The sequence below is a fragment of the Gorilla gorilla genome, chromosome 3 (genome assembly GCF_029281585.2).
Source record: "Gorilla gorilla gorilla isolate KB3781 chromosome 3, NHGRI_mGorGor1-v2.1_pri, whole genome shotgun sequence".
Lineage (NCBI taxonomy): Eukaryota > Metazoa > Chordata > Mammalia > Primates > Hominidae > Gorilla > Gorilla gorilla.
In genome coordinates, this window is record NC_073227.2 from 13,523,208 (window position 1) to 13,541,893 (window position 18,686).

An 18,686-nucleotide genomic window follows, 5' to 3' on the forward strand; every position below is an offset into this window, starting at 1 on the left:
GGGAATTCTTGAAGTGTTTCCTCATTAAATAAGATGCTGTTTTTTTGGGTGTGGGTGTTTTAATCTTAGTACATGTATTTTATCAAGTTAAGTGCCTATCAATTCCAAGTGTATTGACTTAAAAATATCAGGAATGATTATTAAATTTTGTTGAAGGCTTTTTCATGATCTGTGGAACAATTGCATTATCTTCTCATTAGATGTATTAATATGGTGAATATATCAGTAGATTTTCGTTCTGTCTTTCCTCCTCCTCCTTTTTTTTTTTTTTTTTTTTTGACTTAAGGTCTCGCTCTGTCACCCAGGCTGGAGTGCAGTGTTGCGCTTATGGCTCACCATAACCTCAACCTCCCTGGGCTCAGGCGATCCTCCCGCCTCAGCCTCCTAAGTAGCTGAGACTACAGGTGTGTGCCATCACATCTGGCTAATTTTTGTATTTTTTGTAGAGATGGGGTTTTACCATGTCGTCCGGGCTGGTCTCAAACTCGCTGGCTCAAGTAATCTCCCTGACTAGGCCTCCCAGAGTGCTGGGATTACAGGTGTGAGTCACTGTGCCTGACCTATTAGTAGATTTTCTAATATTGAATCACCTTTGCATTTCTTTTTGAGATGGAGTCTTGCTCTGTCACCAGGCTGGAGTGCAGTGGCTCTATCTCGGCTCACTGCAGCCTCCACCTCCCAGGTTCAAGCGATTCTCCTGCCTCAGCCTCCTGAGTAGCTGGGATTACAAGCACGTGCCACCATGCTCTGCTAATTTTTGTATTTTTAGTAGAGAAGGGGTTTCGCCATGTTGGCCAGGATGGTCTTGATCTCCTGACCTCATGCTCTGCCTGCCTCGGCCTCCCAAAGTGCTGAGATGACAGGTGTGAGCCACCACGCCCCAGCCTGCATTTCTAGAGTGAATCTCATTTGGTAAGGGCATGGTATTAATGTGTTGGCTTCTGTTTGCTAATATTTTATTTAGGATATTTGCACTGATATAAGTAAAAGTGGCCTTTGGTTTTCTTTTTTGTGCTATGTCTATTCGGTTTAGATATCACATTTATATTTGCTTCAAAAAAAAAGAATTTGATTATTTTCTGTGTATTTTATCCTCTGGAACAATTTATGCAGTAGCCTTGGTGTTTAAGGTTTGGTAGAATTCCCCTGTAAAACTACCTGGGTCTGGTGTTTTTTTGTTTTTTGTTTTTTTGTAAGGGTAATTCTGGTAAATTATTTTTTTCTTACGAAATTAATTATCTATTTAACCTAGTTTCAAGCGTATCTGCATAGAGTTGCACAGAGGAGTCTGTCATGACTTTTCTTGTGGAGGGTGTGGTACTTACTTTAGGACTTCATAGTTTTAGAGGACAGGGGGTATGGGGTCATGTTCATTGACTGCATTCATGGATCCCGTGTCTTAAAGTGAAGTTCCAACAAGATGAACATGTGCTAATAATGACGGTTGTAGTTACCACTGATGAAATGCTTGGCTATGCATGCGTGTTAGCTCATTTAATCCTCATGATGATACTGAGGTATATAATATCCATCTCGCTTTAAGGATGAGATAATTTGGGGGGGCTACTTACCCAAGGTCACACAACTAGGAAGAATCAGCTGGGATGTGGATCCAGGTTTATGTGGTGACAGAGTCCAGGTTTCTTTTACTTTTTCTTTTTTTTTTTTGAGATGGAGTCTCACTCTGTCGCCCAGGCTGAAGTGCAGTGGCGTGATCTTGGCTCACTACAATCCACCTCCCGGATTCAAGTGATTCTCCTGCCTTGGTCTCCTGAGTAGCTGGGACTACAGGCGTGTGCCACTATGCCCGGCTAATTTTTGTATGTTTGGTAGAGATGGAGTTTCGCCATCTTAGCCAGGCTGGTCTTGAACTCCTGACCTCAGGTGATCTGCCCACCTCAGCCTCCCAAAGTGTTGGGATTACAGGTGTGAGCCACTGCGCCTGGCCCAGAGTCCGGGTTTCTAAGGAGCACTGGAGGATGAGGGCCAAATGAGTGGCATTGGCAGGGATAGAATGATCAGGGACAGCTTCACCAAGAGGTGGGATGTGAGCTGTGCTCATTGGCATTGGCAGAATTCAGAGGGGTGAGGAGAGGTCAGGGAAGTGATGCCATGTGGGGGTGCCTGGCAGGAGAGGTAGCCTTGACTCAAGTGGAGGGTGCTATCAGAGGGTCACCCCATGAGGGCCAGCAGGTTGGAGTGCTGGGGGATGAGTGGTGTAGACTAGAAAGGGGAGCGGGGAAGTACAGAGGGAGTGGGAAAATTGGGAAAATGCACTTACTGTTCCCACTCCCCAATTTAGATTAGATAATGGGGAGTTGCCTGGGTCTAGGTCCTGGGAGTTTCTGTAGCGGGTTAGAAATTTGAAGGGAGGAACCATATGGGAAGGATCACAGATAAAAATAGAAAGGAAATCAAAAGGCCACCAGCAACTGTCTTGGTTGTAGCAAGGCCCTTGAGTGTAATTCAGGATGCAAATAGCAATAGGTGTTTTGCACATCAGTAAAGTGTGAAGCCTGTGGGGAATATGGATGTGGCAGCCTCTGCAGAGCCTGTCGCCCGTGGCAACTTTCCCCGTGTTTCTCAGATGCAGCAGGAAGTGATGGGTAGTTCATAGTGTTTTCTCAGAGCCAGTAACAGTAGACATTTCTTTCTCGGGTTTGTAGGAGAGCGGAGACAGACAGTGCTTTAGCCTCCTCAGTCTTGCAGTTCCTGTGTGAGGAAGACAGTTCTGTGCACAGCAAGGAACGCTTTGACTGGCGGTCTGGTTACCCGGTTCCCGGCTCTCACCCCTTTACCAATCAATGCTTTGTGACTTCAGGCCGCCTTTCTTCTCTGGGCCTCAGTTACCGCACTTGTGAAATAAAGGCATTTGGGCCGGGTGTGGTGGCTCACGCCTGTAATCCCAGCACTTTGGGAGGCCTAGGTGGGTGGATCATCAGGTCAGGGGTTCCAGACCAGCCTGACCAACATGGTGAAACCCCGTCTCTACTAAAAATACAAAAATTAGCCGGGCATGGTGGCGGGTGCCTGTAATACCAGCTACTCGGCAGGCTGAGGCAGTAGAATTGCTTGAACCCAGGAGGCAGAGATTGCAGTGAGCCAAGATTATGCCACTGTACTCCAGCCTGGGTGACAGAGTGAGACTCCGTCTCAAAAAAAAAAAAAAAAAAAAAAAAACGCATTTGGGCTCCAGGGCCCCTCCTAGCTTTCAAATCCATGATTGAGTCATGAAGGTAAATAAAGAAAATTCCTTTAAAGTAGTTTTGGTTCCCACAAACCGTAAGTCATTTCTTTGATTTTGTTGAAATAAATGAACTCACTGCCCAGCCTGAGCCAGAGAGATTTTCTGTAAATAGTGAAGGGATTGGTTAAGCAGGAAGTGTGTTTGCTTTGTTGAATTCTTTGTCTCTTGGGATGTCGAGTTCTAATTCTTATTTCCCTTGCTTATTTAGGGCTGTGGGATATACCACTTGAGTGAGAGAAAGCGGAAAGGCTGGGCGGCGGGGGCATGTCTGGAATCCCAGCACTTTGGGAGGCCGAGGCAGGCCGATCAATTTAGCCCAGGAGTTCAAGACCAGTCTGGCAAATAGTGAGACCCTGTCTCTTCAAAAAATTTAAAAAATCAGCTGGGCGTCGTGGCGCGTGCCTGCAGTTCCAGCTGTTTGGGAGTGTGAGGTGTGATATGTGATCGCATCACTGCACTCCAGCCTGGGCAACAGAGACAGATCCTGTCTCACAAAAAAAAAAAAAAAAAAAAAAAAAGATAATTAATTAGTCCAAAGAGGCCTTTTGCTAGGAAGAAGGGAGTTTTGCTTTTCTAATGTATGAAATATATGCAGAAACGCCTCCAGGTAATTTTGCCGTTGCTTTGGGAATGCTAAATTCCGTGGTCAGATCTTTTGTTTGGTGTGGGTGTTTGGGGACAATTTTTTTTTTCTGGAATTCAGTGATTTATTCCTGTGTCCTTGATGCCAGTCTGTGTTTGGTGACCTCGCCATTCTGTCCAGAACCCGGGCAGCAGGTGTCGGGGCTGGGGTGTCGAACAGAGGAGGTGGTTCAAGTGTAGATATGGTTCTTGTTAGCTTGCTGCCTTGGGGCAGCCACATCACCTCTCTTCATTTGATTCCTACTGTCTGTAATATCTCAACGATGATTAGATTGTGAGGCTCAGATGAGATAAAATGCAGACAGTTATTTTGGATATTGGAATGTGACTGGTTATTGTCCTGTGTGCAGAACCCTCTGGCCAGTCTTTGGGCTGTGCAGACGGGAGAGGTGAGTGGGCTGGGCCCTTGCTTCAGTCTTTCCAGTTCCCTCAGCCTCAGTTTCTCCTCAGTACATTGAGGAAGTTGTGTGAACTATCTACAGCTGTTCTTCCGATTCAAAGATTTCATTTTTTAGTGTAAGAACTATTAGTAAAATAAACATGTCAAACACAATTTGAGTAATGACCTTGAGGGATATAACTTGTGTAGCTAGCCTGTCCTGTGTGGTGGGAGATAGGTTATTTGAACGTAACCTATGAGGGATGTAACCTAAGAGGCATTAGGAGCTTCTTCCACTGGGAGCAAAATTTAGAGAGTCAGTGTTACGGTATAAAAAGTAGTGACAGCTGGTTCTGATTCCCATTCTGGCTCTTATTTTTAACTGTGTGACCTTAGGCAAAAACGTAACCTTTCTTAGTACCAATTTCTCCACTTGTAAAAATGGTGAAAACAGTGTCTATCTTGAAAGGTTATTATGAAGATTAGTTAAGATGTCTGTAAAGCACTTAGCCTATTGCCTGGTACATGGTCGGTACTTAACGGTAGCCAGAGTTTTCTATTAAACATCGGTAAGGAGCTTCAGAGGCCACGGTACTTTCTAGGGGAAAATAGGAGAGCCTGTATTGTAAAGGGAGATTTGGCTGGAGGCCCTGGAGGAAAACAAGGGCACGTGTTGTTCTTGACCTTGGAGAAGCAGCTCCTCCTCCTGATAGAAGGGTAGAGCCTGTGTTGGGCAGTGGAAAGGTGGATGGTGAAGATAAGTCTGAGGTGGCATAAGGGGAAGGCCACTCTCGGAATACGTCCGTGGAAACTGGATCCGAATGCCTGGACTCCTGGATCTTCCAGAGAGCCTGCCGCACAGCTGGTAAGAAACAGCAGTAGCTCTGGAGGGTGGAGAGGAGACGTGGGTGTCCCACACCTGCTGCATGTCCACAGACCAGAGTAGTACGATGCCACCCCCTGCTCAGGCACACATATTTCACCAGACCTTTATTTATAGGAAAATATCCAGAGTGTGTGTTGGTTATTACCCTTAAATCTTAAGGGGAAAGACATGTTTGTATTAAAAGTTTAAAATGGAGAATTGGTTGCAAGAACTTCTTCCCTTCTTGCTTTGGCGCCGGAGTGAGATTTTGGTACGCCATGCCCACCAGCCATGTGTGTTTGTGCTCACTGCTTCCATGTGTGTGTTCTGAGCACTTGGTTTATGTTGAACGTAGTCAGGCACCAGCAGAGATACAGAGATGCACCAGGAGCTGCACCTGCGTCCTGGGAACTGGCGATATGGGGGAGCCAGACAGCTCAACGAAGAACTGTGCTACCTCTAAGGTTACTCTGTAGTCTATGTTGACATTTCTTGTTCATTTTCCTAATTTTTTTCGAGGACTAAATTTTATTTGGTCACACTATTGCTCTTTTTAAATACAAAATGGGTATAACAGCTCATCGGACTAGGGTTATCTCTGAAAACAATCTGTGGAATTATTATTATGAAATGTTCAAAGCAGGGCTTTTGGACTCAGGTTTGAGTTCAGATTCTTACTGTGTTAGTTATGTTCTAGCTATATGACTGTGAGCAGATTATCAACTGGAGAGGCTTGGTGACCGTAGGCAGCCTTTCTGTGTGTGTTTCCTCACCTACAACACGGGGATAATAACAGTACGTGCCTCCTAGCAATGTTGTGAAGAGCACATGAGTTCATATATGTAACAGGCTTAGAACAGTGCCTGGCACTCGTAATCACTATGTGAGGATTTGCTTAAAGAAAAGCAGACTAAAAGCTGGCACAGGAGTTCTTATTCCTCTGCTGTAGATGGGGCGCAGTGCGTCTTCGCTGCATTCTTGTGAGAATCAAATGAGCTATTTTATGTAGATGCCAGCACAATGCCTTTCACAGGACCCGGTGTGAGAAAATGGTCATTCTCTTCCTCTGGAAGTCACTCATTTGAAAACCTTTGCATGCTTTCTGTGCAGAATGTACAAGGCTGCTGTCAGGTGTTTGGAGATAAACATAGGATGACACCTGCATTTAAACAGTTGGCTAGCTACCTTGAGGGAAAAAAACCCTACAAAAACCCAAGTAAACCTTAGGGTCACTAAGTATCCAGTCGTCAGTACAGCTGCTACAGGAGGAATGGATTTTGGTAATTAGGGAAGACTTCAGTGAGGGGGCGCCAACTGGGGTGTTTAATTAGAGAAGGTTGGAAGGCTGGAAGAAAGAGGGGATGAGTATTAAGTATTTGGAAAGACTGTCAAGTAGAAAATATGGTTTATTTAGTCTGTGAAGATCCCAAAAAGGAGGAGCTTTTCTAACAATTACAACTGTCTGCTATGGGAGTATTTCGCTTTCTGAGGTGCTAGAGAACTGTGTTTTGAGAATCCTTTGGTTACAGTTTCAGGTGAACAGAAAACCACACAGACTAGCTTAACAACAATACAATGAAATGAAAATGTATTAGAATGATACAAATATTTCTTGGAATTCAAGTGCAGCCCAGTTTTCCGAGTAGCTAACAACAGGCCCGGGAAAGCCTGGGAGCATGGTCGGCGTCTGAGACACTTCCTCTCTTGCAGGGCTGCCTGCCTCTGAGTGTGCCAGCTTCTGAGGGTGTCACCTCTGTGTGTTCGTCCTCCAGTGCTGGCTTCTGTCCTTTGCACCCGTGTACTTGCACTTGCCCTGGTTGCTGCATTTCTATATTTTCAGTTCAAGAGACCATCCCAACCGAATCCTGTTTCTTAGTCTTCAGGCAAAAGATAGAGGAATGGAAGATCTGATTGACTGTCTTAGAATCTGGCCGTCCAATTAACCATAACCCAGTAGTGGGAGGTGGTGTGCAGGACCTTGCCGTATAGCAGTGGCTGCTGAAAGTCCCCCTTGTGGTTGAGGCTGCTGTTCTCAGAGGAGAGGACGGGCACATACCTTGGCCAGGGCCACGACAAACTCCCAGGCTCTGGAGGGTTTTGCACAGAGGCCTCATGGTCGCACTGTAGAGGCAGCTCAGGTTTTAGGTGGCAAGTTAGGATCGATGCATCCTTAGGTTCTCTTCAGATAGTTCTATGCTGTTAGGCGGAACCCAAGCAAAATCTCTTTCCTTTTTAAAATTAAATATGCATAGCATACATTTTACCTTTTTAACCCTTTTTGAGTATAAAATTTAGTGTCATTAGGTATATTCACCATCCATTTCCAGAACATTTTCATCATCCCAAACTGTTAACTCTGAACCCCATTAAATAATAACCCTACATTCTCCCCACCACTAGCCCCTAGTAACCACTGTTCTACTTTCTGCCTGTATGAATTTGACTACTCTAAGTACTTTATATAAGTAGACTCGTAATATTTGCCTCTTTTTGTCTATTTTAACATAATGTTTTCAAGGTTTGTTCATGTTGCAGCATTTATCTGAATTTTTTTCTTTTTAATGGATGAATTATATTTCATTGTATGTATATACCACATTTCATTTATCCATTCATTTGTCATTCATTTTCTACCTTTTGACATTCTGAATAATGCTATCAGCCCCCCGTCCCGCCCCCCACCTCCATTTTTTTTTTTGAGAGTCAGGGTCTTACTCTATTACCCAGGCTGGAGGGCATTGACTCAGTCATGGCTCACTGCAGCCTCGATCTCCTGGGCTCAAGTGATCCTTCCGCCTCAGCCTCTCAAAGTGCTGGGATTACAGACGTGAGCCAACATGCCTGGTCCATTTTTAAAGTATAGATGAGATTGCTTAGAATCAAGAAATTGGTTAATGAAAAAGACCTTAATTGAAAGGTGTACTTAGTCCAACTTCTTCATTTCGTAGAAGGGAAAATTGCCCAGCTGGGAAGAGTGAACTGCCGGTGCCACATCCACCTACTTAAGCTCATTTACCATTTCCTGCTTACCTAAAATGGTGAGAGCTTTGATGGTACACGGCAGCCTCAGTATGGATCTTTAATCCCGAAGGATGTTGTAGACTTACAGAATAGTAGATTTGGAAGAATCCCACAGACGAGCGGCTCTCAAACTTTTTTGCTTAGGCTTTTTGCATGAATCATTTTCATTATGCTTTTGTCAGTTGAGCTGCATGACCTATATGACTGACAATAGGTAAGTGACGAATAAATGAATGAAGATCTTAAAGTAATTGCCTACATCAGCAGATCTCAGATCTGAAACTTTTTGGTCTCAAAATATATTTTGAAGACCTTAAAGAGCTTTATTTATATGATTATATCTGTAGGTACTTACCATATTAGAATTAAAATTGGCAAATTTGAAGATATTTATTCATTAAAATATCAATAAACCTATTATGTTAACATAAATAATATATATTTATGAAAAGTAACTGCATTTACCAAAACATGATAATTAGAAGAGTAGCATTGTTTTAGACTTTTGCAAGTATCTTCAGTATCTGGCCTAGAAGATAGCTGATTCTCATATTTACTTCTTCACTCAGACTGTGTGAGATATTATGGTGGAAGTATGTGAAGAAAATCTGGGCTGGGCGCGGTGGCTCACGCCTGTAATCCCAGCACTTTGGGAGGCCGAGGTGGGCAGATCATGAGGTCAGGAGATCGAGACCATCCCGGCTAACATGGTGAAACCCTGTTTCTACTTAAAAAAAAAAAAAAAAAATTAGCTGGGCATGGTGGTAGGTGCCTGTAGTCCCAGCTGCTCAGGAGGCTGAGGCAGGAGAATGGCATGAGCCCAGGAGGCAGAACTTGCAGTGAGCCAAGATTGCACCACTGAACTCCAGCCTGGGTGACAAAGGAAGACTCTGTCTCAAAAAAAAAAAAAGAAAAAGAAAATCTGACCTCCCACAGATAGGTGGTTGGGAAGTTTTTCAGTGGCCTTTTCAGAAAATTGTAGACATTCTTCTTTGATACTACACCAAAACTTGACAAGTGGCAGTTTCCTAACGGTTAGTTGTGATGTGGCATCTGAAGCTGTGCCATCCTCTGTTACATTAGAATAGTTTAGTTTATTTTGCTCTTTAGGTGGATCTTTTACCCATACATGACTTTGTAACATCATGGTTCACTGAGTTGTGCAGATCTTCCAAATAAATGTCAACATATGACATTCGGCAATATAAATCACATTTGTTCATGTCACTGCTGATCTCAGTAGAAAAGCCTCCAGTATTAGGAGGCAGTAAGCTCTTATGGGGTGGATACAAAGTTTCAAAAATTATTTTTTCACTTGGAAGCTCAACTTTTATTCTTGGCCACAAATGCTATCAGTTGTTTACCTTGAAGTGATGAGCTCATGTGTTCATTCTTGAGAACATGTCTGCCAGGTACTCAAGTCTAAGTCGTTGCAGTTTGCCTGTCATTCACTCTCTCCAGTAAAGATAGTGCTGTGTGCAACAAGTGGCTTCGGGTGGCTTGGAACTCAAACACTCAAAAGAGTGATTTTTCTCTAGACGACTGTGGTATTTCGTGTGCAGGAGGGCTTCATGCGTGCTTCCCATGTCATTCAATTATACGTTAAAAAGGTGTGTGTTGGTCGGGTGTGGTGGCTCACGTCTGTAATCCCAGTGCTTTGGGAGGCCCAGATGGGTGGATCACGAGGTCAGGAGATCGAGACTATCCTGACTAACACGGTGAAACCCCATCTCTACTAAAAATACAAAAAATTAGCTGGGCGTGGTGGCGGGCGCCTGTAGTCCCAGCTACTCAGGAGGCTGAGGCAGGAGAATGGCATGAACCCAGGAGGCAGAGCTTGCAGTGAGCCCAGATCGTGCCACTGCACTCCAGCCTGGGCGACAGCGAGACTCCGTCTCAAAAAAAAAAAAAAAAAAAGGTGTGTCTTCAAAGGTTAGATTTAAGAAAAGCCATTATTTTTCACTGCTTTCTCAAAGACACTCCTAAGTGAAAGTGGCTTTTTTTTTTTTTTTTTTTTTTTTTTTTTGAGACAGAGTCTCCCACTGTCGCCCAGGCTGGAGTGCAGTGGTGCAATCTTGGCTCACTGAAACCTCTGCCTCCCAGGTTCAAGCGATTCCTGTGCCCCAGCCTCCTCAGTAGCTGGGATTACAGGAACATGCCACCACGCCCGGCTACTTTTTGTATTTTTAGTAGAGATGGCCATGTTGACCAGGCTGGTCTCGAACTTCTGACCTTAGGTGATCCGCCTGCCTGGGTCTCCCAAAGTGCTGGGATTACAGACGTGAGCCACCGCGCCCAGCCCAAGTAGTTTTTAAAAAAAAAAAAAGGAAAAAAATACTGTGAGTATATGGTGAAGGATATCATGACCGCTAGGATAGTTTGGTGTCACTTCCTTGGTTCGTGCTAAGATGCTAGCAGTTTTACCCTGGCATTTACACCATTAATGCAGAAAAAGGTGAATAATGTCTTAGCATTCTGAAAATAGTTTGGGCCTCGGGCCTTGTGGGCTCCCTGAAAGGAGGAGTTCACATCCCCAGAGGCTAAGATCATCATCTACAAACTGCTGACCTAAGCCAGTATTCCAGTCTTGTGGATATCGGACGAAAAGTCAAGTCTACCATCATTCTAGAAGGAAAAGGTATGGTGGGAAGTCAGCACCTGAACTTGTATTTACACCAGCCTCGGCATCTGGCCTCCTTTGTGCTAACTGCATAAACATGCTCACAGTTGTCCTGGGCTGGAGCCAGCTTTGCAAAAGCAGAGAGCTGGGTGTTGAGTTTCTGAAACCATGCCCTACTGGTTATTAGAAAACTCTTCGGCATTTTAAACTCCCATCTCCTTCTTGACATTGAAATTTAATATCGTGGAATTGACACCAAATGATGATGTCAGGCCTTTGGGTTGTCACACCATCTGTTGGCAGCCTGGCTTTGGAGCTTCTCCCAGTTGAATTTTGCTGCCTTAAAGCAGAAGCAAAGGAGTAGTGCATTTGTTAAGAAGAAGACGCCTGAATCTTTTACTGGACCTGCTTTCAGCAAACTTGTTTTTTAGGTCAGAATACTATATCCAGTGATCAAGCTAAACATGAAATGCTTCGAGTAAGACTCAGCATTCATACTTTGACATTTGCAAATCACTGGTCTAATAATACTCTTCCTCTCTTTTGTTGTCAGCAATGGAAGAGTTAATAGTTGAACTTCGTCTCTTTCTTGAACTCCTGGACCATGAATATCTAACCTCAACTGTCAGGGAGAAAAAGGCAGTGATAACCAACATTCTGCTAAGGATACAGTCATCCAAAGGTGAGTCTTATTCTGACGCCTGCTTTTCCTTCTTACAGTGTCTTGGCTTCTAAATCGTCTTTAATTTTACCACCTTTCTAAAATATATTTATTTGTTCTTTAACTTACAAGCTTATTTATTCATCAAGTTTTCATTGAGGGTTTACACTTGTGCCAAGTTCTGTGTTAGCCTCCGGGTGTAGAAAGATAAAGCTTTGAAGGAGCTAATGGAATCGTGTGTTGGGAGTCCTCAGGGCAACCCCAGCGTTTGGAGATTACCTGGAAGGACTCACGGGACTTGGCATCAGATTGTTCTTCCTCGTGTGCAGGACGCACTGCAGCCGTAGTGAGGATGCGCAGCCCGACTGGCAGATCGGAAGGGAGAAGATGTAGGCGGAACATGGAGGAACCCATATGCCAGCGTCTGTGTGCTCTGTCCCTCCCACGAGGGTCACACAGAGCACACTCTGTCCTCAGCAATAAAAACGCAGCAAGCTCTGTGCGACATTTCCATTCAGGCTCATCGGAGACTCAGTGTCCAGGGTTTTTACTTGGGTCTGGTCCTCTAGGCACCCTCTGCCTAGCACACACCAGAATTCCAGGACAGGCAGGGTTTCAGCGCAACTGTGTTGTTTACACAAACAGTACAGGCACAGTGAACCACCCTTGTCCATCAGGGAATGGTGGGATCACTTCTGAAATCCACGTTCCCAGAGGCCAGCCAGGGCCAGCCTTGCAAGCAGGCCCCTCTAGAGAGAGCAGCCTTGGGCCTGCTACATTAACTCTTTCATGCACAGTGAGCAGGACCATAAAAAGCAGGCAATAAGAAAGCCTGCTAAGTGCTGCTGTGGAGAGCATCAGAGCCTTATGAGAGCACCTGAGAAGCAAGTCCACACCAGTTGAGTGAGAGACCGGGGTAGTGGAGGGTCCGAGGGGCAGTTCCTGGATGATGGGATGTGAGAATCTTGAGGACTCTATGGAGATAATCTGCCGGATGAGATGGAGGATTTTTCTTTTAAACCTCTTTATTGAGATGTGATTCACAGGCCATACACTTCACCATTTAAAGTGTACAGTTCATTTATACTTTTACATGAATTCTTTTAGTATATGAAGCCATGTATGACATGATTAGATTTGCATTCTGGAAAGCTCACCTGGCCAGTCTGGAAGATGGGCTGAAGGATTTGGTGGCAGTTTGAACGTGGGTGGCTTGGGGAAACCTGGGTGGGCGATGGGGCCTGCCACTTAGATAAGAAAGCAGGATAGGGACCCTATTCTGGGGTAATATGAAATATTAACTTTTTTTTTTCTTTGAGACAGGGTCTCACTGTGTCACACAGGCTGGAGTGCAGTGGTGTGATCACTGCTCACTGAAGTATTGACCTCCCAGGCTCAGGTGATCCTCCCACCGCAGCCTCCCTAGTAGCTGGGACTACATGTGTGCACACCACAACACCCAGCTAAGTTATTTTTGTAGAGACAGGGTTTTGCCATGTTGTCCACGCTGGTCTCAAACTCCTAGGCTCAAGCAGTCTGCCTCTCTCGGCCTCCAAAAGTGCTGGCATTATAGGCATGAACCATTGCTCCTGGCCTGAAATGTTCACTTCTGAAGTAATTTTGTTACTTCCCTGCTCAGACTCTTGCATCTGTCAGCCTTTGCCTCTGGTCACAATCCAGACTCCTTCGGCCATCCCACAAGGCCCTTTATCATAGGTGGTTATGAGTATGAACTCCACAGTTAAACTGCCTTTTTGATTCTGGCCCTACCTGTTACCAAACGTGCAACCTTTCACGGGTTACTTAAGCTTTTTATACTTCAGTTTCCTCCTTGTATAAAAAGGGCTAATGGTAGTATTGACCTCATGGGATGTTGTGAGGATTGAATGAGATGGTATAAAATATTTCAAAACAGTGCCTGATGCATAGTAAACACGTCAGCTATTGATGACCATTTGCTTTCCCCTGATTTCCTGTCTTCTCTTCCTCCGCCCAGTGAGCTCCAGCACTGGTCTCTTCATGCCTCCTTCTGGATGAATCTCCTGATATTTTTCAATTCATGAATTCTTTCTTCAGCTCTTTAATTTGCTTTAAACCTATCTATTGATTTTGTGTGTGTGTGTGTCATTTATCCTTTTCCTTTCTTGCTTTTGTTTGTTTGCAGTTCTCTAACGAAGTTCTTTTCTCCATTGCAGCTCCTGGAGGTCAGGCACTGGGGCTTTTCATGTTTCAATGCCTGGCCTCTAGTGTAGTGCTGGACCCATTATAGGTGATCGTTGTTAAGTCAGTATTTTTACAGGCCTTTCCAAATGAGTGTTAGGCATACAAATAGTACTGTGCCCAAATTAAAACTCGTTTCTTCCTCTTTCCTGCCTGCACTGGTATCATGTTCATCACCTTTCCTAGTAGTTTGTTGTGTATGTGTTTGTCTTTCCAACTTAAATATGAGTGCCCAAGACATGTGAGCTTGTATCAGTCATGTCTTCCATACAGTATGTCTATTACAGTATCTGACTTTAAGAAGATACTTAATAAAAATTTATTGATTCCCAGGAAGGTGTCTGTCCTATTACTACATGGGTAAGTCCTGCCTGCCCTGAGTAGAAGTTGAGGGGGAGCAGCTTCCCCTTTGAGGTGCAGCACGGCACTGAGGAGCATGCAGGCTCTGGCACTAGTGTCGCCATTTCCATCTATGAGTACTTTCATTCATTTCTTACACCCCTTCCCCTTCCTCCTTCCCTCCATCCATCCCTCCCTTCCTTCCTTCCTCTTTTCTCTTTTCTTTCCTTTTCCGTTTCCCTTTCTTTTTTCTTTTTTCTCTTTTCTTTCCCTTTCCCTTTCTCTTTCTCTTTTCTTTTCTCTTTCCCTTTCCCTTTCTCTTTCTCTTTTCTTTTTTTTCTTTCCCTTTCCCTTTCCCTTTCTCTTTCTCTTTCTCTTTTCTTTTTTCTTTTCTCTTTTCCTTCCCTTTCCCTTTCCCTTTCTCTTTTTCTTTTCTTTTCTTTCACTTTATTTAAGCTGTCGGTTCTTCACCTGTAAAATGGAGAAGAATAATACCTAACCTTGCAGGACTGTTGTAAAGGATTAGAGAAAATAAATATTTGCAAAGTGTTCAACACAGGGTTGAGGAACTGATAGATGCTGGTGGTACCATTCTCATCCCCATCCTCATCCAGTTCTGTGGTTCTGGTTAATTCTTACAGGTTTTGATGTGAAGGACCATGCTCAGAAGCAGGAGACCGCTAACAGCCTGCCAGCCCCTCCTCAGATGCCCCTGCCGGAGATCCCTCAGCCCTGGCTGGTGAGTCAAGGTCCCACCATCTCAGTGGTCGTCGCTGGAGGCCTGGGGGTACTTACGGGCTCCAGGGGCCTGTGATGGAAGCCCGGTGTGGAAGAATGGAGCCCTTATTTGGCTCGAGACACTCCTTTGAGTATATTTCTAGGGCTGAGAAGCTGTTAGTGATAGCTAGTTGGTAGACTCTAAGTGTAGCCTCCCCTTAGGAAGCTAGCATTTCTTTGCACTGCCTCACACCACCATAAATTACCTATAGCAGGAGCTACAGGGCCACAGACATCTTTTCTTACGTCAGATTAAGAAAAACAAAAATTAGGGGATTTAGCAGACAAAAGTATCTGTAGACCTTGTGGACTTGACTCTCTTCTGAGTTAATTCTGAAGTTGAATACCTTATTCTGAAACTTTAATAGTCATTGTTAGACTTCTTCTGGGGTTAACTATCCATATTGTTTCCAAGAGAGAAAAATATGTACATATTTCAGGAATGTATACTTTAGTTTTATGCATTCAAATTCAAATTTTTTTTTTTTTTTTTTAAATCTGGCGATTCCCACATTTGCAAACTTTTATGTACCATTCAGCTTTTTCTATATTTGGCTGTTTTCTAACTTGTTTACTCGAGGAATTCAGAGTGTCATTCAAAGTTAGGGCAAAATCAGTAGCAATTCTCTTTCTGTGTTTGCTTTCAGTGTGAATCATCTGATGATCTCTCTGCCGGGATACGAATGGTGGGAAGGCAGGGCCGTTTCTTGATCACCCCCGCTCTGCCTGGGCCTGGCACAGTGCTCAAGAGTCTTGGAGGGACTCAGGGCTTCTCACTGCAGTGGGCACAGAGGGGAACAAGCACTTACTGGGTTCCTGCCACACAGCACCATAAATTACAACTCATTAACTCCCAGAACTCGGCCTCAAAGAACCCCTAACGCTTCTTATCAGGGGAAGTGTACGTACACCCATTTTTCAGAGAAGGAAGCTGAGGCTCAGGGAAGGTGTGTGGTTTGCTCAACATCATAAAAGAAGTAGAGGGGGCAGAGATTGCAACATTTATTTCAAATTCACGCTTTTCTCAACAATACTAGTTCAGAGGTGTGGCAGCAAATCAGATGCAAGCGTGCCTCAGACAGGAGAAGACTGTTAGCATTGAGCCTGTCCAGCGAAGTGGAGTCCAGGGAGGCTGTAGGCTGCAGGGGCAGTTCAGGAGGAAGACCGCCTGCTTCCCGCCCCTGCGCTGCCTCAGGCTCCTCATATGATTTGGGGAGATTAATGTAACCTCTGTGCCTCAGGATTATCCAGGAGATGGAAAGAGCAAATATATCTCAAGTGCTTAGGATATATTTAAGTCCTGCACTCTAATCACTCCTCAGAGCAGCGCTTCTCAAACTTTAGCCTTCAGCCAACCACCTGGCCATCTGAAAGTGCAGATTCTGGTTCACTAGGTGTGGATGGGGGCTTTGATGCTGCCCTTCTCTCTTCCTTCCCCTCCTCTCCCCTCCCCTCCCCTCCCCTCCCTTCCCCTCCCCTCTCCTCCCCTCCCCTCTTTCATCTTTCCTCTTTCCTCCACAGGGTCTTGCTCTGTCATCCAGGCTGGAGTGCATTGGCACATTCATAGCTCACTACAGCCTCAACATCTTGGACTCAAGCAATCCTCTCTCCTCAGCCTCCCAAGTAGCTGGGATTGCAGGTGTGAGCCACCATGCCCAGCCAAATGTTTAATTTTTTTTTTTTTTTTAATAGAGAAAGGGTCTCACTGTGTGGCTCTCTTGAACTCCAGGCCTTCAGTGATCCTCCTGCCTCGGTCCCCCAAAATGCTAGGATTACAGGTGTGACCCACCCCACCTGGCCTCATTTGCTGTTTTTAGATATAATGTGATGTTAAAGTCCAGAAATATAGCATTGTTATTTTAAAAGATGAAGAGCTAGATGGGAAATCAGCAGTTCTTCCATTTTCTGGCTTCTTCTTCTGGCTTATTTTCATTTTTTCTTTGTAAGATTGTCTGGAATCTCTGGCTCCCCTGTGATGGGTCTTATATTTCATCACATTTCATATTGGGAAAGATGTTCTGAGATGGAGCGGGAACTGAGAACAGTTAGAAGCAGCTGGGGCCAGGTGCGGTGGCTCACGCCTGTCATCCCAGCACTTTGGGAGGCCGAGGCGGGTGGATCGCCTGAGCTCAGGAGTTCAAGACTAGTCTGGGCAACATAGCGAAACCCCATCTGTACAGGAAATACAAAAATTAGCCGGGTGTGGTGGTGTGCAGCTGTAGTCCAGCTACTTGGGAGGCTGAGGTGGGAGGATCACTTGAGCTTGGGAGGCAGAGGTTGCCATAAGCCAAGATTGTGCCACTGCACTACAGCCTGGGTGACAGAGCGAGACTCTGTCTCAAAAAAAACAAAAACCTGCTGGGCGCAGTGGCTCACACTTGTAATCCCAGCACTTTGGGAGGCCGAGGTGGGTGGATCACCTGAGGTCAGGAGTTCGAGACCAGCCTGGTCACCATGATGAAACCCCCGTCTCTACTAAAAATAAAAAATTGGCTGGGCGTGGTATTGGGTGCCCGTAGTCCCAGCTACTTGGGAGGCTGAGGCAGGAGAATCGCTTGAACTCAGGAGGCGGAAGTTGCAGTGAGCTGAGATCGAGCCAATGCACTCCAGCCTGCGTAACAAGACCGAGACTCTGTCTCAAAAAATAAAACAAAACAAAACAAGACCACAGAACCAAACCAAAACAAAAGAAGCAGCTGGAAGAGTAGCAGTGGTCCTGTGACTGTCATGGACTCTTCTCTAGTGCTGCTGCAGTGCCCTCCCACCTGCTTTGGACCAAACTGCATGTCTCTGACGTGCCAGCTGGGTGGAGCGGAGGGATGCCAGTTTCAGATGAAGAGTTCTCATGACTAGTCAGCATTTTCTACCATTTTCAACCATCGAATGATTGATTCACTTCTGTGTTGTCTTCTTCCAGTATAGTTTATTACTTATTCATCCTCTTTGTCCCTCTCTCGTCCTCTCTCCTTGTCTCTTGCTTTCCCTGGCCTGTGATCTGCTCCTGCCTTTGGTAGGAAAATGGTTATGGCAAACTAGCCTGGGTTAAGGTATTTATGAGGCCATTCTACTGGTATAGTCAGAACTGGTCAATCAAAAATGTTGGTTAAGGTGAGAAAATTTTAAAAAGGTATACATTACATGTGCTTTAAATATGTTAAATTTAAATGAATGATTTAAGTGTTGGAATTACAGGCGTGAGCTACCATACCCAGCCTAAATGAATCCTTTTTGAGTAACAGTTTGCCAGTGGGTAATTTCTCCCTCCTGGTGCTTAGTGCATGAGTATCAAGGTAATTTTTCCCTGGACACCTAAGCCATTCTTAATTGCTATAAAAATCACTGTGTTTTGATGTAGGACCGAGGGCCACATTCTTTGACGTGTTGCTACCTATGGGGTTCTGTTTGTCTTTTCTGTGTAATCTATACATATGATTACTTTGTAATTTCCAGTTTTCGTAACACAATCTGAGTTTAGAATCCCTAGAATTTTATGAATGTTGCCCTATCTTTTTTTTTAATAGTTAATGTCCCCACATCTAATTGGATAGCTTTTTTAGATACTTTTGTTTGTTTAAGAGTCAGGTCCTTACTTTGTTGCCCAGGCTGGAGTGCAGTGGCACGATCATAGCTCACTGCAGCCTTGAACTCCTGTGCTCAAGCAATCCTCCTGCCTAGGCCTCCCAAACTGCTGGAATTACAGGCATGAGCCACTGTGCCCTGCCTAGTTTGTTTTGACTGAACCTTTCTAAAGCATCTCAGAGAATCATCAACTCCGCTTTTGCACTCATTTTTTTCATTGGTTTATTATGTAATGGTCAAATTAAAGTAAATAATTATGGTAATAAGAATTTAAAGAACAAAGCTGACTCTTGGTAAATACACAACTCAACAGGTGGGACAGTTTTTGTGGGCACC

General features: G+C 44.6%; 1 protein-coding gene across 7 annotated transcripts in view; it reads left to right on the top strand.

Moving 5' to 3' along the window:
- Positions 1-18,686, top strand: part of AFAP1 (actin filament associated protein 1) — a 179,272-nt gene that overhangs the window by 56,673 nt on the left and 103,913 nt on the right. For 6 of the 7 annotated variants that reach the window (XM_063705170.1, XM_055385387.2, XM_063705173.1 and 3 more), the window contains 2 exons: positions 11,328-11,456; positions 14,636-14,733. In XM_063705170.1, coding sequence (XP_063561240.1) covers positions 11,330-11,456; positions 14,636-14,733 — 225 coding nt within the window. In that variant the 5' untranslated portion in view covers positions 11,328-11,329. Of the gene's footprint in view, positions 1-10,904; positions 11,206-11,327; positions 11,457-14,635; positions 14,734-18,686 lie in introns of those variants that run through there. The other variant, XM_055385384.2, reaches the window with a different exon arrangement.